A 17,908-nucleotide genomic window follows, 5' to 3' on the forward strand; every position below is an offset into this window, starting at 1 on the left:
AATTAGATTTACTGTTCACTTGCTAAGCTGGGCTTGTTCATGGCTGCACAATGCAATGAGGCTTTTCAAAGAATGAAACTGGAACTCTGCAAAGAAATCTCCTTCTTAGCAAAGTGCGGGTATATAGCCCTTTCACCTTTCATTCAAGAATGGTTAGAGGCTAATAGCAGAACCCATAGACTTCCTGACTGACATTTCTCTTTACTTGGCAAAGTCTTTTGCCCTTAAATAATAATAAAAAAAAGATTCCTAGCAAGAAATAGTGAATAAGCATTGCTTGAGGGGGTGGGGGAAAGGGTTAGCATCTTATTAGGAGAAAACTAGGCCTGCAAGAGGAAGATAAACACACCTCCTGGGAGAGAGAGATCCAAGAAGTCCATCCTGCAAGTCCTGGTCAGTCTAAACATGGACAGCAGCAAGATTCCCCCAAATGATCCCAGGATTTCAAGGAAAGGGCTGTGGCTCAGTAGTAGAGCATCTGCTTGACACACTGAAGGTCCCAGGTTCAGTCCCTGGCATCTCCAGTACACAAAAGCATCAGGTAAGACGTGATGTGAAAGACCTCTGCCCAAGACCCTGGGAAGTCACTGCCAGTGAGAGTTTATTTATTTAAGCATTGACATGTTGGGGTAGAAAGTGCCATTAAGTTGCAGAAACACACAACAACCCAATGGAGTTCACAAAGTAAGAGACGAACAGAGGTGGTTTTCCATTGGCTGCCTCTGGGTAGCAACCTGGACTTTTTCAGTGATCTTCCATCTAAGAACTAACCAGGGTCTGCTTAGCTTCCAAGACCTGATGATATCAGGCTAGCCTGAGCTATCCAGGCCAGGCCATTTATATTAAATGTATGAATATCCTACTTTTCTCCAAAGAGGACCTAAATTGGGTTACAAGAATTAAAATACATATATAAACCAGATTGCATCAAAACATCAGACCAAGAGCATCTCAGGCTGGTCTTGGAATAATTGGCTAGCTGGACTGAAGATAGACTGGTCCTAGCAAAGCTTTTTCAAATATTTAAGACGGGGGGGTGGGGGAGCATTCTTAAGAATAGATGTTCCACAGCTGGCAAACTTTCAAGTCATATTGCACCACTGAAGAAAAAGCTCTCTCTGCATCCTGGTAACTGATGGCAACGATGAAGGAGTTTTGCTTACGCGGGGAAACAAAGCCGTTGATTGGTGCAAATCAGCCGGGGCCCTAACTTACCAAAACGGTCTGGGCATGGCTTTTTTGAGCAGGAACACACAGGAATGCAGTTCCAGCTGGCTTGGCATCGGGAGTGTAGCCTAATATGCAAATGAGTTCCTGCTGGGCTTTTCCCACAAAACCCCCATGCGTGGAACAATGGTGATATCAGAGTGTGTGGCCTAAAATGCAAATGAGTTCCTGCTGGGTCTTTTCTTTAAAAAAAAAGGCCCTGGGTCTGAGTATGTGCTGACTCAGTCCCTCCGGCTCCTCTGCCTCACAGGAGCTCCATCTGACTAGTCAATCAAACCCTCTCCACCTCTCATACCAGTTGCAAGAAGGAACTGGATAGCTTTTAGTACACTTTGTTAAAGAAAACCTTTTCACTGAGAACAAATTGTAATTTTACATGGTCCATTCTTATGCTAGACAATGAAGAGGCAAGTTTCAGCATGTAAGAATGATTCTATGACTCAATATTTAGCATCTCTAACTCCTTGCCCTGGTTTTGTGTGTAAAATGCCATCAAGTCACATTGGACCCTGCAGAGTTTTCAAAGCAAGAGACTAACACAGGTGGTCTGCGATTGCCTGACTCTCCAGAGTAACCCTGGACTTCCCTGGTGGTCTCCCATCCAAATACTAACCAAAGCTGACCCTATCTAACTTCTGAGATTTGAGGAGATCAGACTAGCCTGGGACTTCTAGGTAGGATTGCCAGGTCTGTGTTGGAAAATACCTGGAGACTTTGGGGGTGGGGCTGGGAGAGGGTGGGATTTAGGGAGGGGAGGGGCCTCAGCTTGGTACAATGCCATAGAGTCCACCCTTCAAAGCAGAGAAAATGCTCCAGGGGAGCTGATCTCTGCCAGCTGGAGATTAGTTATAAAAGCAGGAGATCTCCAGGCCCCACCTGGAGGCTGCAATATACAATGGGAGAGGCCACACAGGAAACTAATGCTACTAACTCAAAGGTAACTGTGACCCCACCTGGAGGCTACAATATACAGTGGGAGAGGCCACACAGGAAACTAATGCTACTAACCCAAAGGTAACTGTGACTAAAATATATACAACATTTATTATATCAAGAACAGGCAAACTATAGAATTCCCTCTCTCGGCTTGACTTCGCGAACGAAGATTTAAGAAAGGTGCAGTAGTCCACGTCTGTTGCAGGCTCTCTGGTGGCTGACAAGACCAATGCGGGACAGGCAGGTCCGGCCACAGTGGCTGCAGGGAAAAGTCTGATTTGAGGTTGGTGCTGTAGCAGTACGATTCTTCCTCGATCTCCTTTTGTCCTCAAGACCAGCTATGCGTGCGTTCTCAAAGGAAGAGACAGCCTGGTGGACGGTGTGCCTCCATGCTTTGCGATCTGAGGCTAGGTCAGACCACTGGTGATGGTTAATATAGAATTATAGAAATCAAATAGAATCAAATCACTATAGAATTACTATCCACATAAAGAACACTTAGTCCAATTCCATTCACAATATTCCCATAAAGTCCATAGTCTTCCTGAAGGTATTAATCTTTCCAATTCATGCAGTGATTCTGTATCTTCATTAATCCCATTAAAATATATATGTGCAACAGGACAGCTGGTGTTTCAGTTCCTGTTTCAATGCCACTTTTCTTCAGGCACGGGGCTAACATGTCAGTTCTATAACATCCTTAAGGATATAAACTCCATACAAAAGTTTATGCTAGACCATGTGTCTCGTCATACATAATTCTTACAGGCAAAATGCTCAGCTGGCCTGTTCTTGATGTAATAAACATTGTATATATTTTAGTGATTTTGGTCATGGTTACCTTTGGGTTAGTAGCGTTATTTTCCCACCTGGAGGCTTGCAACTCTACTTGTAGACCAGGATTTCTATTATACAAAATCCCCATCCTGAGGATGCAAGGTGGTTATGGGGGACTGGAGGATGAAGGTCTATTATATGAATTCCAAAGGAAGCGCCACATATCCTATATTCAGAAAGACCAATCCGTAATGGTGGAGAATAATAATTTAAAAGTCAGTTGCTGTTTACCAACCAGAAATTTAGATGGAACTGTAGTAAGAGATGGAACTGTGCCAAAGAATTGGTTAAATCAACACACACACAATAAATCAGCAGTGAACTTAACACATACCACACAAAACCAAGCAGCAGCCTGAATATAATAAAAACGGAGTGATAGAATTGCTCCTACCCAGAATTAGAAGAGAAAAACCCTGCATGTTGTTACTGTGTCAACTACCTGGAGGAGAGTGTTGCAACTCTGATTCCTTGAAAGACTTATCAAATAACTACCAAATCTGCTAAAACAATGTTTGGATCCAGCCAGCTTTTCCATTTGTTCTCACCTAATTCTCCTCCCAAGGCCGGTTTGGGTTTCAGTTGGCCCTAAACAAACAGTACCCAGCAGCCCTTTTGCCTCTTCTGCTTGCCATCTCTCTCACACACCGTCCACCTCCTGCATTCTTCTCTCCCACTGCCTAGCCATCTGTTCTTTCCTCACCCACTTGTCCATTTCCCAGTCTTCTCTGTGGTTGCCTCCTCTTCCCTGATTATGTTGGGCAGCATATGCAGCTGGGAGCATAGAGAGCGGGGTGGGGCTCACAACAAGCAGATGGGCTTCAGGGATGTTAAGCAGGTGCTGGGCGACAAGTACTGGGCCCCACTAAAAGATCTGGGCCTGGCCAGCTGCCCCATCTCAGGGTACGCTAACAACAGCCCTGTTCCCTTCTTCCTATGGCTGAGATTCCACATGGCTTTTGTCCATGCAGGTCTAGTGATCCTTCACCGTGTTTGAAAGGGAGCCTTAATATTTATTTTTTTGCTAGCAGAAAAGCAGGCTGGATCCAATCCAACCTAATGGGTTTAGAAATTATAACCAGCAACGGCTTAATTAATTAAATGCTTTATTCAAAGAAGACTTGTATTTATAGATGGCCAAAGGAACCGAGACAGAATGTGATTACAATGTCAGCTTTGGAGTGGTGAAATATGCATTATGATTGGCGGTTGTTAAAGATTGCTGAGTCAAAGCTCGTCTAATCTTTAACAGGCTATCTGCTTCACAAAATGTTGTTCTGTTGGTGATTGTGTTCTGAATGCTTGTTCAAGTGGACACAACATGTTGGTTTTTTAGGATCAGGGCCAGTTCCAGGTTGGTGTGGGATATGGGAGGAAAGTATAACTGGGCTTGCTTTCCTCTTTAGTACTGGCCCTTTCTCTTCTACCGACAGTCTTGGCCCTTTCCTCTTGGGAAGGGGGAATGTATGTCATTAGAGGAGGCAAATTGTCCCTTGGCATCTTAGTGAGCGCTTAGAACCCATCACCATACAGTAACAGAGTTGCCATTTTCCACTTTACTGTGGTGTAAAGTTTGTAATGTGAGGAACCCCCTCCCCCAATATATCTCAGCAGGGGTGAGCCATGGCATCTGCCCCCCCCCCGCCTACTGTTGATACCAGCACTGCCTTTAAGTACATCATAAACATAGGTGGTTCTCGTCCTTCCCTTTTAACTGAATCTGCTAGTGGACCTCTTCACTGAGTGACTGCTAGAAAAACCAGCCCTTTCCTTTTTTAATTTTAGAGAGGCATGAAGAAGTGCTTTCTTTGTTAAGGAAATCTTCTGTAACGGTGTCTGAATAATCTTGCCTTATTGTCAGTACATCTCATGGATGAAGTGATAGAGTTTACAGTTTAGAGATATTCCCATTTATTTTAGTGTTAAAGAATCAGAATTTGCAGACTTGCCTAAAGATCATATGACCTTGGTTCGTTCTAGGACAGTAGGGTGGGAGGCAGAGGCATAGGGGATGCTACTGGTCATGATGATACTTCTGGTAAAATCTGGAAGTGAAATCATTCCTCTCTTGTAAAACCATAAGAGCTTCCAGCAATTTCCAGAGAGGACTAGCGTCACTTCCAGGTTTCCCCTGGAAGTGATGTCATGCCCTCTGATCAATGACCATTTATTTTTGTTAGGAAATGGGAATTGGGGTGGAGCATTCCTTGCCCCCACTAGGTGTTGATGCGCCTGTGCTTAGTGAGGGTGGTTTTAGTGACGCAAAGAATGAAGGCTTGCACACAGTAGTGTTAAAACCACTATATACAATTTATTTACACCTCCACTCTCCATTCCAACAGAATGCTCCGCTGCACCTCCACCATACATATCCCAAAGTGTCTTTGTACATTTATACATCAGGTCCAGCCAGGTAACCAATCAGCTTCCTGCTGAGTCATGCTGACATTGCTCAGGCTGATGCAATCTGGCAACCAGCCACCTTCTGTCACTTAGATGATCTACCTGGCAGTTCTGTTACTTTCACTTTCCCAGCATGTGCATATAAACTGTTAAGGCTTTGCATATCCTGACACTAAGAGCCCAGCAAGACTATCAGATACCTTAGTTACTGTTCATATGGAAATTGTTTTAAGTTGTTCCTTTGCGGACCCAGAAATGTTACAACAAATCTTTCCAAACATTATAACTTTTATGGGAGAGTATCCGTGCTTGCTTTAGAGTTCTGTTGTTGGTCTATCAAGAGGAGAACCAATCTTCTCTGCCCTATCACTGTGCAACTGTCTTTAGAAGTCATAATCCATATGAGCTCAGATGGACCTTATGATCCTCACAATAAAGTTTTCTACCTTTTCCATTCTTAATGGTGGTGAGATCTGTAACTACCAGGGCAAGAATGTTTGCTGTGGTGGCCCTGTTCTTATGGAATGGGCTAAAAGGCAAAGCATAAAGACTGTCTTTTCTTTGGTCCAATATTGGCAGCAGGGGAAGGCAAGTTTTTTCTCTCTGGGTTTCAAAGGAGTTTATATATATAAACGTCCCCCCTCCCTCCTCTCCCCACACACACACACATAGGAATTTCACTGGAGTTTCATTGTGTTAATATTTTAATATGTCAGGTTTCTGCTTGGCTTAATATGTTTGTTTTATTGTAAATTGCTTTGAACAACAAGAAAAAATTGTATAGAAATGTATTAAGTAAGCAAATAAATACTCAAATTAAGTTTGTGACACTATGCATACTTTCTTGGTAGCAAGAACCACAGGACAAAAGGAAACTTGCTTTGGATTAAATATAGAAAAAAATAACTGAATGATGGTTGCTCAGCTTATACTGAATACGGTTGAATACGTATGTTTAAATCACATGTCATAGACCTCTGTTAAAATCATGAATCATTTTTTATAAACAACCATCACAAAATCTGAACTCTTAAGTGACAAAACAATTACAACAACACGGACAGAGTTTCAACTGGTGATACCAAACATAGGAGAAATTCTGATTTGTGACAACTCTTACAACAAACATAAACAAAATGTCAGCTTGTTCCAACTTGTGATAAACTCTTACAACAAACATAAGCATCAACTTGACAAGTATCTAGGTTTTGACTCATTTCGTAAGGGGACTTACTCAGAGGAGAATCCACTCTGAAGGTATTTTCATTACAATCTCTTCCATGGAGTGGTCCAATTCTCAGATTTTAAAGTTCATACATAGAATAAGCCAGTCACCAAATTATCTTCATGAGGAACAATAAAGCTCTTGAATTTCAACCCCCCTTGAGAGATCTATGCAGATCCATTCCACAATGAGGTCCTGAAATGCTCTGTTCTCTCTGTGGGCTATCTTCTGCATTGTTCGCGCTAGAAGAACATCACCATGGATAGAAAATGATATCAGAAAAACCTGTCCTGGTTTAGAAATTCCTTGCCAATATTCTATTGACTATTCTTCCTGTTTAAGAGCATTTTTTCTGTCTCAGCACCAAAGACTGGAATAATAACATCCCAAATGGTAATAACTTTAAAAGGAGTTATTAAAAATATATGATTACAGATATAAATACTTAATTGATTTGTTTAGTTACTTTCTGTATTAACAGTGCCATCCTAGCAGGTCTACTAATACTCTGACTCAGGTCTACTCATTGGGGCTTACTTGCAAGAAAGTACTTTTAACGAAGTGCTCTTTACTAGCTTTCAACAGATTTTCAAACCAATATTGCAGATAGTTTGTCAAACCATTTCTTGGATGCTATAGGCACTTTGCTATTTTTTCCTATAGCTTGTTACATCAGAATTTTGCTCATTACGTCACAATGTCAGACTGGCTGCCTATGGTAACCAAGAATCTCTTCCAAGTAATCCAGCATGGAAGACAGTCACCGTTTTCACACACAGCTTACCTCGCAGTCACAATCCTGTTCCCTCCGCAGTGTCCCGCTGGATTTCCCACCATCTGCGCTGAAGTTACAGGAAGTGCTGCAGCTTTTGCGTAGCAAACGTAAACCGCTAAAACCCAGTTTACGTTTGCTACGCAAAAGCCGTGGCACTTCCTGTAACTCCGGCGCAGATGGTGGGAAATCCAACAAACGCTGCAGAGGGAACAGGATTGTGACTGTGAGGTAAGCTGTGTGCGAAAACGGTCAGTGAGTGTACTACAGAGGTTAGAGTATCAAATAAGGATCTGAGAGACTCAGGTTTATTATTGTTGTTGCTTCCATCCCACCCTTCCCATGAATGAGAATCCTCATTCTGCCACGGAAACTTGCTGTGGGAGATCCTTGGGCCAGTCAGCTACCTCACAGGGTTGTTGTGAGGACAACATGAAGGAGAAAAGAATAAAAATCTCTTTGAGTCACTACTGGGAAGAAAAGTAGAGCATAAATGAGGTTTTTTAGAAGTTTTGTAAATTGAAAAAATATTCTGTCTCCCTCGTTTTTTCTTGGCTGTTGTGACAATAAGACTTAGAGTAAATCCTAAGCAAAAAGCCCCTGCTTTGGAGCCCATCGGCATCAGTGAATTTAGAAAGGCATAACTCTGCTTAGAATTGCAGTTAGATATGTGAGTCTGTTGGCGGGCTAACAAGTTTTTTTCATAATCTCCTCACTTTGGTGGACTCGTTCATAGGGTCGCTTTACATGGTTTGAATGCTGCATGCCTCGCAGCAAATTCTGCCCGATGTTTCCTGGAAAGACTCTTTCAAGAATTGCTGTTCTGTCGCACAGCATCGCCTCCCGTCAAAGGGATTTATGCACTAATGCCAGCAGTGGAATCTGGAAGAATGAGCTCACAATGCAATGGAAATCAGTCTCACAGCAATAGAAAGAGTGCCCAGAATGCCACAATGGCCCCTGGAGGGGAACAACGTTATTAATCATAGACTTGGGCACCTTTTATCCTTAAATGCAATTATTGTCATCACTGTTAGATTTTTAAAAAAAAATTATTCGGGGGTTTTAAAGACTCGTTTCACCTGCAGCCTGAAAGATACACAGCTGTGTGTTTGCACATCCCAACAAATTACACATTACATTTGAGGCCAAATAAACGTACAGATCTGGGTGTTGTTGTTTTTTTGTCCCTGTGACAGATGAAGGCTTTGTAATGAAAAGGACCATTCTTAGAATGTCTCCAGAAGGCAGATCGGAGCAGTTCATCTGGCTTCAGTGCCCAGTTCTCCCTTTTTTCTCCTCTAAAAGGGGGGGGGGGGAAATCCAGCTTCTACCCTATCATTAAACAAAGAATCGTTACATTGATGAGGAGAGCATTTCTGGCACAGTGGCTGCTCAATATGTAGTCACAGCAGGCCTGTGTCTTGTGGAGCGCTTGGCAGGGGACCAGCGTGCTGTTAATAAGCGGGCGGCTGAAAAATCAGCAAGGGCAGAGCATGTGTGAGCAGAAAAGACAGTACAGATTTCATCTGGCTGAGACCAGCCTTCTTTAACAAGTAAGCCTGCACACCACCATCCTAAACAGAGTTTTGTTTTGTTGCTGTCAAGTTCAGTCGTCTTATGGTGACCCCACAAGGTTTTCAAGGGTGGTTTGCCATTGCCTGGCTCTGCGTAGTGACCCTGGTATTCATTGGAGATCTCCCATGCAAATACTAACCAGGGCCGAACCTCCTTAGCTTCTGTGATTTGATGAGATAGGGCTAGTCTGGGCTACCCAGGTCAGGGCTAAGTAGTGTTACCCCTAGCCGAAATACATTGAAATCAATGAGCTTAGACTGGAGTGAGTTTGCACGAGATTGTAACTGTAAAACACAGGGATCATATACACCCATATAGAATAAATGCTAAGAAACAATTTATGTAGCAGTCAAAAGAAGAAAAAAATAGTACCAAATAGGGAAATCCACCTGCCAGTTGTCAGGCAGAACAAAACATTTTAAAAAAACCAAACTGCTTTCTAAAAAGGCCATTAAGACAGAGCTTGGCAGACCTTTCTTGAGAGTGAGTTCTACAGGTGTGGGATCATCACACAGAAGAAGAAGAAGAAATTGGATTTATACCTTGCCCTTCACTCAGAGTGGCTTACAATCTCCTTCCTTCCCCCTCCCCATGACAGACTCCCTGTGAGATAGGTGGGGCTGAAAGAGCTCTTTTGAGAACCACTCTTGCGAGAGCAGCTCTTTCAAGAACTGTGACTGACCCAAGGTCATTCAGCAGGTGAATGTGGAGAAGTGGGGGAGGGAGGGAGGAATCACACCCTGCTCTCCCAGATTAGAGTCTGTGCACTTAACCACTACACCAAACTGGGTCTTAAAAACCCACACTGTATGTCCATAACCTGATGTGGATAGCCCAAGCTAGTCCAATCTCGTCAGTTCTCGGAAGCTAAGTGGGGTCAGCCTTGGCCAGGGCTTGGATAGGAGACCATCACAGAATACCAGGGTCGCTATGCAGATGCAGCTCTGAAAGACTCTTGCCTTGAAAATCCCACTAGAAGTCACTAAAAATCAACTGTGCTACCACAGTGAGTGCAGAAGGCACTGCTACTTGCTATTTAGGAAGACACTTAAAATGAGGTGTCTGTGTGAGGACATTTGGTGGAGTAATAAACTGTTTTGACAGACTTAAGCAGCATTTTAAAGCCGCGTTTGTATCTTGCCAATGATTGCTGTTTTTTGTATGCCCTTGCAATGTGTTGTAGCATTGTAAGCTACCTTGAGTCTAATGAGATAAGGTGGGATATTAATGACTCAGTCACTGACCACGTGAAGTTGCTTCTGTTGAGTGAGACCTGAAGGACCTCATTTATGAGCCCACCAGAACACTATGATAATCTTTGGATGCCCTGCTTCTCTTTCCCCTGCCTTCTGATATTAAGTAGTTGGCAACCTGGGCAGGGCCTTCTCAGTTATGTCACCAAAACTCTAGAACTCTTTATTCAGAAAGACATGCCTTCTGTTGCCATCTTCTGCCAGTGCATGTGAAGAATTTTTGGGTTTAAAATAAAAGTGTGTGTGTGTGTGCACTTGGAAGTCATTGCAACTTCTGGTGACTGACCCTTACTGGGGGCCTGGAGAATATTCAGAGAGGTGGCTGAATAAAGCCTGCCTCTGCCTCCTAACTGCTGGTATTTCAAGGAGGTCTCCCATCCAAGTACTTGCCAGAGTCCACCCTGCATAGCTTCTGAGATCTGATGAGACGGGACTTGCCTGGCTATCCAGGTCAGGGCTGGAAGAATTATTCATTTTGTCGAGCATGGAATGATCCCTCCTTCCTGCCTAATATTTTAATTGCTGTTGTTATGGTTTTGTATGTATTCTGGCTCTGCTTTTAATGGTGTGTTTCCTGTTGGTTTATATGGTTTTAAGAGGGTCTTTAAAAATGATTTATGTGTTTTTAAATGTTAGCTCCCTTGGTGACCCTTGTGAGGGCAAAAAGGCAGGGTATAAATTTTGTAAAATAAAAATAAATTCATTGTTGGAATATTTGCAAGTTGTCAACACTTCAGTCATGACAGAGTCAAACTGATGTGTGAGAACAGGATACTACTTATCTAAGCTATAACCAATTAGAAGGAGATAAAGTTTTCCTGGGCTAGAGTGTTTTAGTATAATGCTGTAATCTTTAGTCTTGTCATCGGCTGATCAATATATTGGTTTGAATATGTGCTTTTTACACATTTGTTTGATGTTTTATGGTAGAATTTCCTGTCTTTGTTCTGTGAGTTGTGAGCAGAGACAGAGTTGCCATCTTTAGCTTTTAATCATGTAACTGATTAGAGGTAGCTCTAGGTTTTCTTGTCTTTCTCCATATGTGTACCCTTCCTGTTTTCTAGATGACGATTACTATCCCTTTAAAGCTCAAACACACACAGCGTGGCTCTGACTTATTCCTTTTCTCTGCTTAATTAAGACAACATTCATAAATAATTCTAGCTCAGCATAATCTACTGTAACTGACAGCAGATCCCAGAATGAAAAGGTCTTTCACAACACTTGCTAACATAGATCCTCATGCCAGATCAACTTAGCCTTTACAAAGGCAGAAGGGGAAACCCAAGGATTAGGGCTAGGGATCGGACAGTGGCTGTGGTAATGTGGCAGAGGCACGCTTTGCCTAGACAAGGATGAGTCCCCAACACCTCTAAATAGGATTCATCCACAGCTGCATGATTTCCTCTTCATTGTAGAGTTGGATCCAGCAGCAGGACGATGTAAGGACTGCTGATCTTCCTAGCTCTCCTCCTTTTTCTCCTCTTCCTGCTCCATCAGCAATTTCCAACCTCAGGAAAATTTATTTCTGAGGTTGTGGGATTCCCATGGATCAGGAGGCACAAGTGGAGAACGGGGGGGCGGGGGGAATCACTCCCTTCTGCTTCTTGCATTTGCACTGACAGAAGGAGGGAACTATCTTGGCCTCTTCTCCTTGCTCCCCACTGTAGCCTCCCTATACACATGGCTATTGCTTCATGTGGGACCTGTGGCCCAGGGAATAAACTCTCCCAAGGTTGGAAAGGACTGCTGGGGGAACTGAAAAGCCAGGAAGACTGGTAACTGCCACTGCCTTACACTGATGCATTGCTGGAATCCAGTGCATGGCTCACCTCTATTGAATGAGCCACCATAGAGAGAACTGTCAGAGCTCTTCAAATGGAGGGATTTTCAACAGTTAGTCATCAAGTGTTCAGTCCCCAAAAGAAATCAAATTATAGTTAAGTAAGTGTCAACCAGCTCTCGCTGCACATGTCACATCAGCAAGGAGGGAAAGCAATGCTCTAAAGCTGACTGCTGACATTAGCGAATGGGGTGGAAATGAGGTTAAGTTGATTGCTGTCTGTCGAGTGTGTGGACAAACATCTTCAAAGATGGGATGCACCTTTAAACATCCCTGCACGGTTGTCAAGGAGCTATTGCCTCATCCAGGCTCCCGTGTGCATATGCACAGGTGTTTAAGGATATGTGTATCTCATTCACACAGAGCGAACAGCATCGGTGCACAAAGTGTGAAGCCACTCAAGAGTCTTTATGCTGGTTTGGGATTTGTAGTTTGTGCTACTGAATAAGAAGAGCCCTGCTGGATCAGACCAATGGTCCATCTAGTCCAGTTTCACAAGGTGGCCAATCAAATGCTCTGGAAGACAAACAACACACAGGCCAAGATCTACCCTTCACATTGCCTCCGAGCACTGGTATTCATAGCCTCTGACTATGGAGGTTCACCACAGTCTAATAATCATTGATGGACCTATCTTCCATGATAGGTTGCCAGCTCCAGACAGAGAAATAACTGGAGATTTTGGGGGTGGAATTTGAACAGGACCAGGTTTGGAAGGGGAGGAACTTCAGTGGAGTGTAATGAACATAAGAACATAAGAGAAGCCATGTTGGATCAGGCCAACGGCAAAAAATGTGGCAAAAAATGTTATATACACACATACACTGTGGCTAATAGCCACTGATGGACCTGTGCTCCATATTTTTATCTAAACCCCTCTTGAAGGTGGCTATACTTGTGGCCGCCACCACCTCCTGTGGCAGTGAATTCCACATGTTAATCACCCTTTGGGTGAAGAAGTACTTCCTTTTATCCGTTTTAACCTGTCTGCTCAGCAATTTCATCGAATGCCCACGAGTTCTTGTATTGTGAGAAAGGGAGAAAAGTACTTCTTTCTCTACTTTCTCCATTCCATGCATTATCTTGTAAACCTCTATCATGTCACCCCGCAGTCGACGTTTCTCCAAGCTAAAGAGTCCCAAGCGTTTCAACCTTTCTTCATAGGGAAAGTGCTCCAGCCCTTTAATCATTCTAGTTGCCCTTCTCTGCACCTTCTCTAATGCTATAATATCCTTTTTGAGGTGCGGCGACCAGAACTGCACACAGTACTCCAAATGAGACCGCACCATCGATTTATACAGGGGCATTATGATACTGGCTGATTTGTTTTCAATTCCCTTCCTAATAATTCCCAGCATGGCGTTGGCCTTTTTTATTGCAAACGCACACTGTCTTGACACTTTCAGTGAGTTATCTATCATGACCCCAAGATCTCTCTCTTGGTCAGTCTCTGCCAGTTCACACCCCATCAACTTGTATTTGTAGCTGGGATTCTTAGCCCCAATGTGCATTACTTTGCACTTGGCCACATTGAACCGCATCTGCCACGTTGACGCCCACTCACCCAGCCTCAACAGATCCCTTTGGAGTTCCTCACAATCCTCTCTGGTTCTCACCACCCTGAACAATTTAGTGTCATCCGCAAACTTGGCCACTTCACTGCTCACTCCCAACTCTAAATCATTTATGAACAAGTTAAAGAGCATGGGACCCAGTACCGAGCCCTGCGGCACCCCACTGCTTACCGTCCTCCACTGCGAAGACTGCCCATTTATACTCACTCTCTGCTTCCTATTACTCAGCCAGTTTTTGATCCACAAGAGGACCTGTCCTTTTACTCCATGATTCTCAAGCTTTCTAAGGAGCCTTTGACGAGGAACTTTATCAAAAGCTTTCTGGAAGTCAAGGTAAACAACATCTATCGGGTCTCCTTTGTCCACATGTTTGTTCACCCCCTCAAAGAAATGCAACAGGTTAGTGAGGCAAGATCTTCCCTTGCAGAACCCATGCTGAGTCTTCCTCAATAACCCGTGTTCATCAATGTGCCTACTCATTCTGTCCTTGATAATGGTTTCTACCAACTTTCCCGGTATTGAAGTCAGACTGACTGGCCTGTAATTTCCCGGATCTCCTCTGGAACCTTTTTTAAAGATGGGGGTGACATTTGCTACCTTCCAGTCCTCAGGAACGGAGGCAGATTTCAATGAAAGATTACAGATTTTTGTTAGAAGATCCACAAGTTCAACTTTGAGTTCTTTCAGAACTCTCGGATGTATGCCATCCGGACCTGGTGACTTATGCCATACAGTCCACCTTCCAAAGAGGTAATTTGCTTCAGATGAATTGATCTCTGTCCCCTGAAAATGCTGTAATCCCAGGATATCTCCAGGCATCACCTCGAGAGTGGCAACCCTATCATGGATCTGTCTAACTCATTTTTAAAGCCATATATTACAGAAGAAAGGGTGCAAAAGGCTGTAAGAGCTACTTAGGGGCTTATTATGGCCTCATTGTCACAAGTAATGGATGGAAAAGGCCCTCCTGTTTCTGGACTGTGCCACTCCAGAGAGCAGATGGGGACATACAAAACTGAATGTTTCCACACAATTTTTTTTTTGCTGTGTATGAAAAACTGACACATGAGGAAGCAGATTAAGCTACACCAAATCTTTCTTCCTCTCATCTAGCTTTCCACAATCAGAGTGTGCTTTATTCTGATTCACCCTGCCTTGGATGTGGTACAGCCCAGTAACAGGTAAGCCTTTATTCTTCTGTTGAAAAACAGACCAGAAAAAGGATCACACCAAATAGTGCACTGGTTTCTTCCCAATGAATACACATTAAGGTCAAAACAGATATGGTACCAACCACAAGCTCTGGGTGGTAGTGCACCTGCTTTACACACAGAAGTTTCCAGATTCAAATCCTGCTGTCTCCAGTTGCAGTAGGTGCTGTGGAAGATCCTGGAGACTGGCAGATAGACCAATGATCTAAACATTATTTAATTCTTTTATACTCTGCCTTTCTCTCCAACAGAGACCCAAAGCTTCTTACATAATTCTCCTCTCCTCCATTTTATCCTCAGAGCAACCTGTGAGGTAGGTTAGGTTGAAACTGGACCAAGGTCATCAGTGAGCTTCCATGGCACAGGTGGGGTTTCGAACTTGGGTCTCCCAGATTTTCGTCTGTCACTTTTTACCACACCACACCACACCGGCTGTAACATGAATTTTGAAGCCAGTGGCATCGTTAAGACCAACAGAAGTTTATTCAAGGTATGAGCTTTCATGTACAGGTACGCTTCCTCAGACACACTGAAATGGAAGTTAGCAGTACACACGCACTGTTAATTTCCAATTCTATGTATCTGAGGAAGTGTGCCTGTACATGAAAGCTCATACCTTGAATAAACTTCTGTTGGTCTTAAAGATACAACTGGACTCAAAATTTGTTCTACCGCAGGGGTGGCCAAACCTGCTTAATGTAGGAGCCACATAGAATGAACATCAGATGTTTGAGAGCTGCAAGACATGAATGTCAGATGTTTGAGAGCTGTAAGACAAGGAAGCAAAGAAAACATGGGGTTAAGGGGGGAGAGAGTGGTGGAAAGAAAACAACTTTAAATGCATTCTCCAGACTGACTTGGTGAATTGATTTAAGGAGATAAATGCCTTTTCCAAGCTGGCCAATGAGATGTTGAGGGCTTCGAGAGCCACACAAGTGTGTGAAAGCGCCACTTGTGACTCCCAAGCTGAAATTTGGCCACCCCTGTTGTACTGCTTAACACCAGCACCGCTGCCCACCTGGATTTGCCTATACTGTTACTGGATTCTGTGTAATACACCTCATCTCTGGAAGGGCCAGGGCTCTGGGGGAGAGCATGTACTTAGCCTGCAAAAAGTCCCAGGACCAGCAGGTGATATCGAAGCTTCCACGGGAGGCCCAGGAGCTCCACTGCCGATCTGGAGAGACCAAAGATCTGACTCGGTCTAAGGCAGCCTCATGGCGTCAAAGGTGCCAGCCAGGGGTGGCTGGAGCAGGAGCCTTAACAGGGCGCGCTGATTCCGCAGGAAGCAGCCGAGCGCTCCAAGGTAGCCGGGGTGCGAGCGCCACGGGTCACTGCCCGGCCCCGCCCAGGCACACCCCCAAATCACAGCCACGTTCCGGGTTTGGCGAAGTCAGATGACACAGACCCGCGCCCCGCCAGACGTCAAACCCGTCTACCTGGAGGGCACGCCGAGCCTCGTGAGTGGTTTTCACAGCCGCCTTGGTCGGGCTTCCCGAAGCCACAAGCTCCACACCGGGAGGCAGAGCCGCCGCAGGCAGGCAGGCAGGCAGGGCACTGTCGGGGTAGGGCTGGGCAAGGCGAGGCAGGGCGGCCGGGGAGAGAGACGGGGCGGGGCTGCGCGCTCGTCACTCGGTGCGGAGCCCGGGAGAGTCTCTGGAGAGAACAAGGGGCTCATTCAGGCTGTGGCAGCGAGGGGGAGAGGGAGAGCAGCAGCAGCAGCAGCGCCGGGCAGTGGCCAGCCGGGAGAGGGGCGCCCCGCCAGTCCGCTCGTCAGCCTCCTTTGCTTCTCCTCCCTCCTTCCCGCGGGATTCCGGCCGGCTGGGCAGGCACGCATGGCGCGCTCTCCGGGGCAGATGCTGCTGCTCGGGCCGCTCCTTTGCCACCTGGCCTCCGCCTTCAACCTGGACACGGGCAACGTGGTCGTGTGGAACGGCGAGTCCGGGAGCCTCTTCGGCTTCTCCCTGGCCATGCATCGGCAGCTGGAGCCGCAGGACAGGAGGCTGTGAGTGGCTCCTCGGGGGCGCGGCGGCGGGGGACTTGGCGTGCGTGGAGACTGGCTGGTGGGGCAGGGGGAGTTCGGCCTGGAGTTCCGCGTGGCTCTTCGGGAGAGGCGTCCGTGGTCCTTCTGTCTCCGCCGAGGCGCGAATCCTGGCCCTGAAAGTTGGAAAGGCGGCTGCAGGGAGCTTTTCCCGACGAGCATGGCGCGCGCGGGGCGGGTGTGTGAAGGCGCAAGCACGCACAGGTGGGATCGGGCGGGAGTCGACTTCTGGGTTTGGCGGAGAAAGTGAGTGATCGGGTTGCTTTTCGCCCGCTCCAAGCGGCGCCGGCTCCCCCGCAACCCTGGAGGGTTCTGGGACTTAAGGGAAGGCTGCGCCGGCTGCTGTGTTGCGGGAAACGGCAGGCGTCCCTTTGGAAGTTGGAGTGCCGCTTTTGCGCCTGTGCTGTGCTGCCTCCGCTAGGGGCTGGAGGTGTGTGGAGGCTTTCGAGCTGCAGGCACTTCCGCCGGTGTGGTGCAAACCAGATTTGCTTCGGTTTTGTTTTTTTTCTGCGAAATGGCTTGGCGAGGGGGGGGGGGGAATCACCAACCACCTGTTAGCGCAGGCTGCCTAGATGAGAAAAGCAGAGGAGCTCTGGAAAATACGGCCGACAGATGGCACTTATCAAGATGCCGGAAGGGCGCTTGAGAGTGATGTTTGAAAAAGAAATCCGGTTTTGTGTGTGTGTGTGTATGTTTTCCCGTACGCTTCTCCTGATCTAGCAAGGTGGCGGGGGGGGGGGGAGGAGTGGCAAACCACAAAAATATTCTGAAGGAATTAAAACTGCCCACCTACGTCTTGCATTCCTGATCTCTATTTAACAAAGAGTGCGGGGGGGGGGGGGGTGCGCAGCAACAAAAGCACCCATCCCCCTAAGGGAATGCAAACTTCTGGGGTTAGGTCAGCAGTGCAAAAGGGGTGGTGCTAAAATGAGTGTTTTCTCCTCTGCAGGAAAGCAGATCTAAAAGAAAAAAAACCACACACAGGGTGCTTAGTTTGAACAGGGTTTG

At 45.6% G+C, this 17,908-nt stretch overlaps 1 protein-coding gene and 1 long non-coding RNA gene across 4 annotated transcripts in view; one reads left to right on the forward strand and one right to left on the reverse strand.

Annotated features, from left to right (window-relative positions):
- Positions 1-6,084: 6,084 nt before the first annotated feature.
- LOC132585514 (uncharacterized) lies at positions 6,085-16,619 on the reverse strand. Its single transcript, XR_009556313.1, has 2 exons — positions 16,299-16,619; positions 6,085-6,870 (listed from the first exon to the last, which is right to left on the reverse strand). It is a non-coding gene; the product is annotated as an uncharacterized LOC132585514 (long non-coding RNA).
- Positions 16,620-16,693: 74 nt separating this feature from the next.
- ITGA6 (integrin subunit alpha 6) overlaps positions 16,694-17,908 on the forward strand; it is a 69,731-nt gene continuing 68,516 nt past the window's right edge. For all 3 annotated transcript variants that reach the window (XM_060257455.1, XM_060257453.1, XM_060257454.1), the window contains exon 1: positions 16,694-16,864. In XM_060257455.1, the coding sequence (XP_060113438.1) occupies positions 16,695-16,864 (170 nt within the window). In that variant the 5' untranslated portion in view covers position 16,694. The remainder of the gene's footprint in view (positions 16,865-17,908) is intronic.

The sequence above is a fragment of the Heteronotia binoei genome, chromosome 16 (assembly GCF_032191835.1).
Source record: "Heteronotia binoei isolate CCM8104 ecotype False Entrance Well chromosome 16, APGP_CSIRO_Hbin_v1, whole genome shotgun sequence".
In the NCBI taxonomy this organism is placed as follows: Eukaryota; Metazoa; Chordata; class Lepidosauria; order Squamata; family Gekkonidae; genus Heteronotia; species Heteronotia binoei.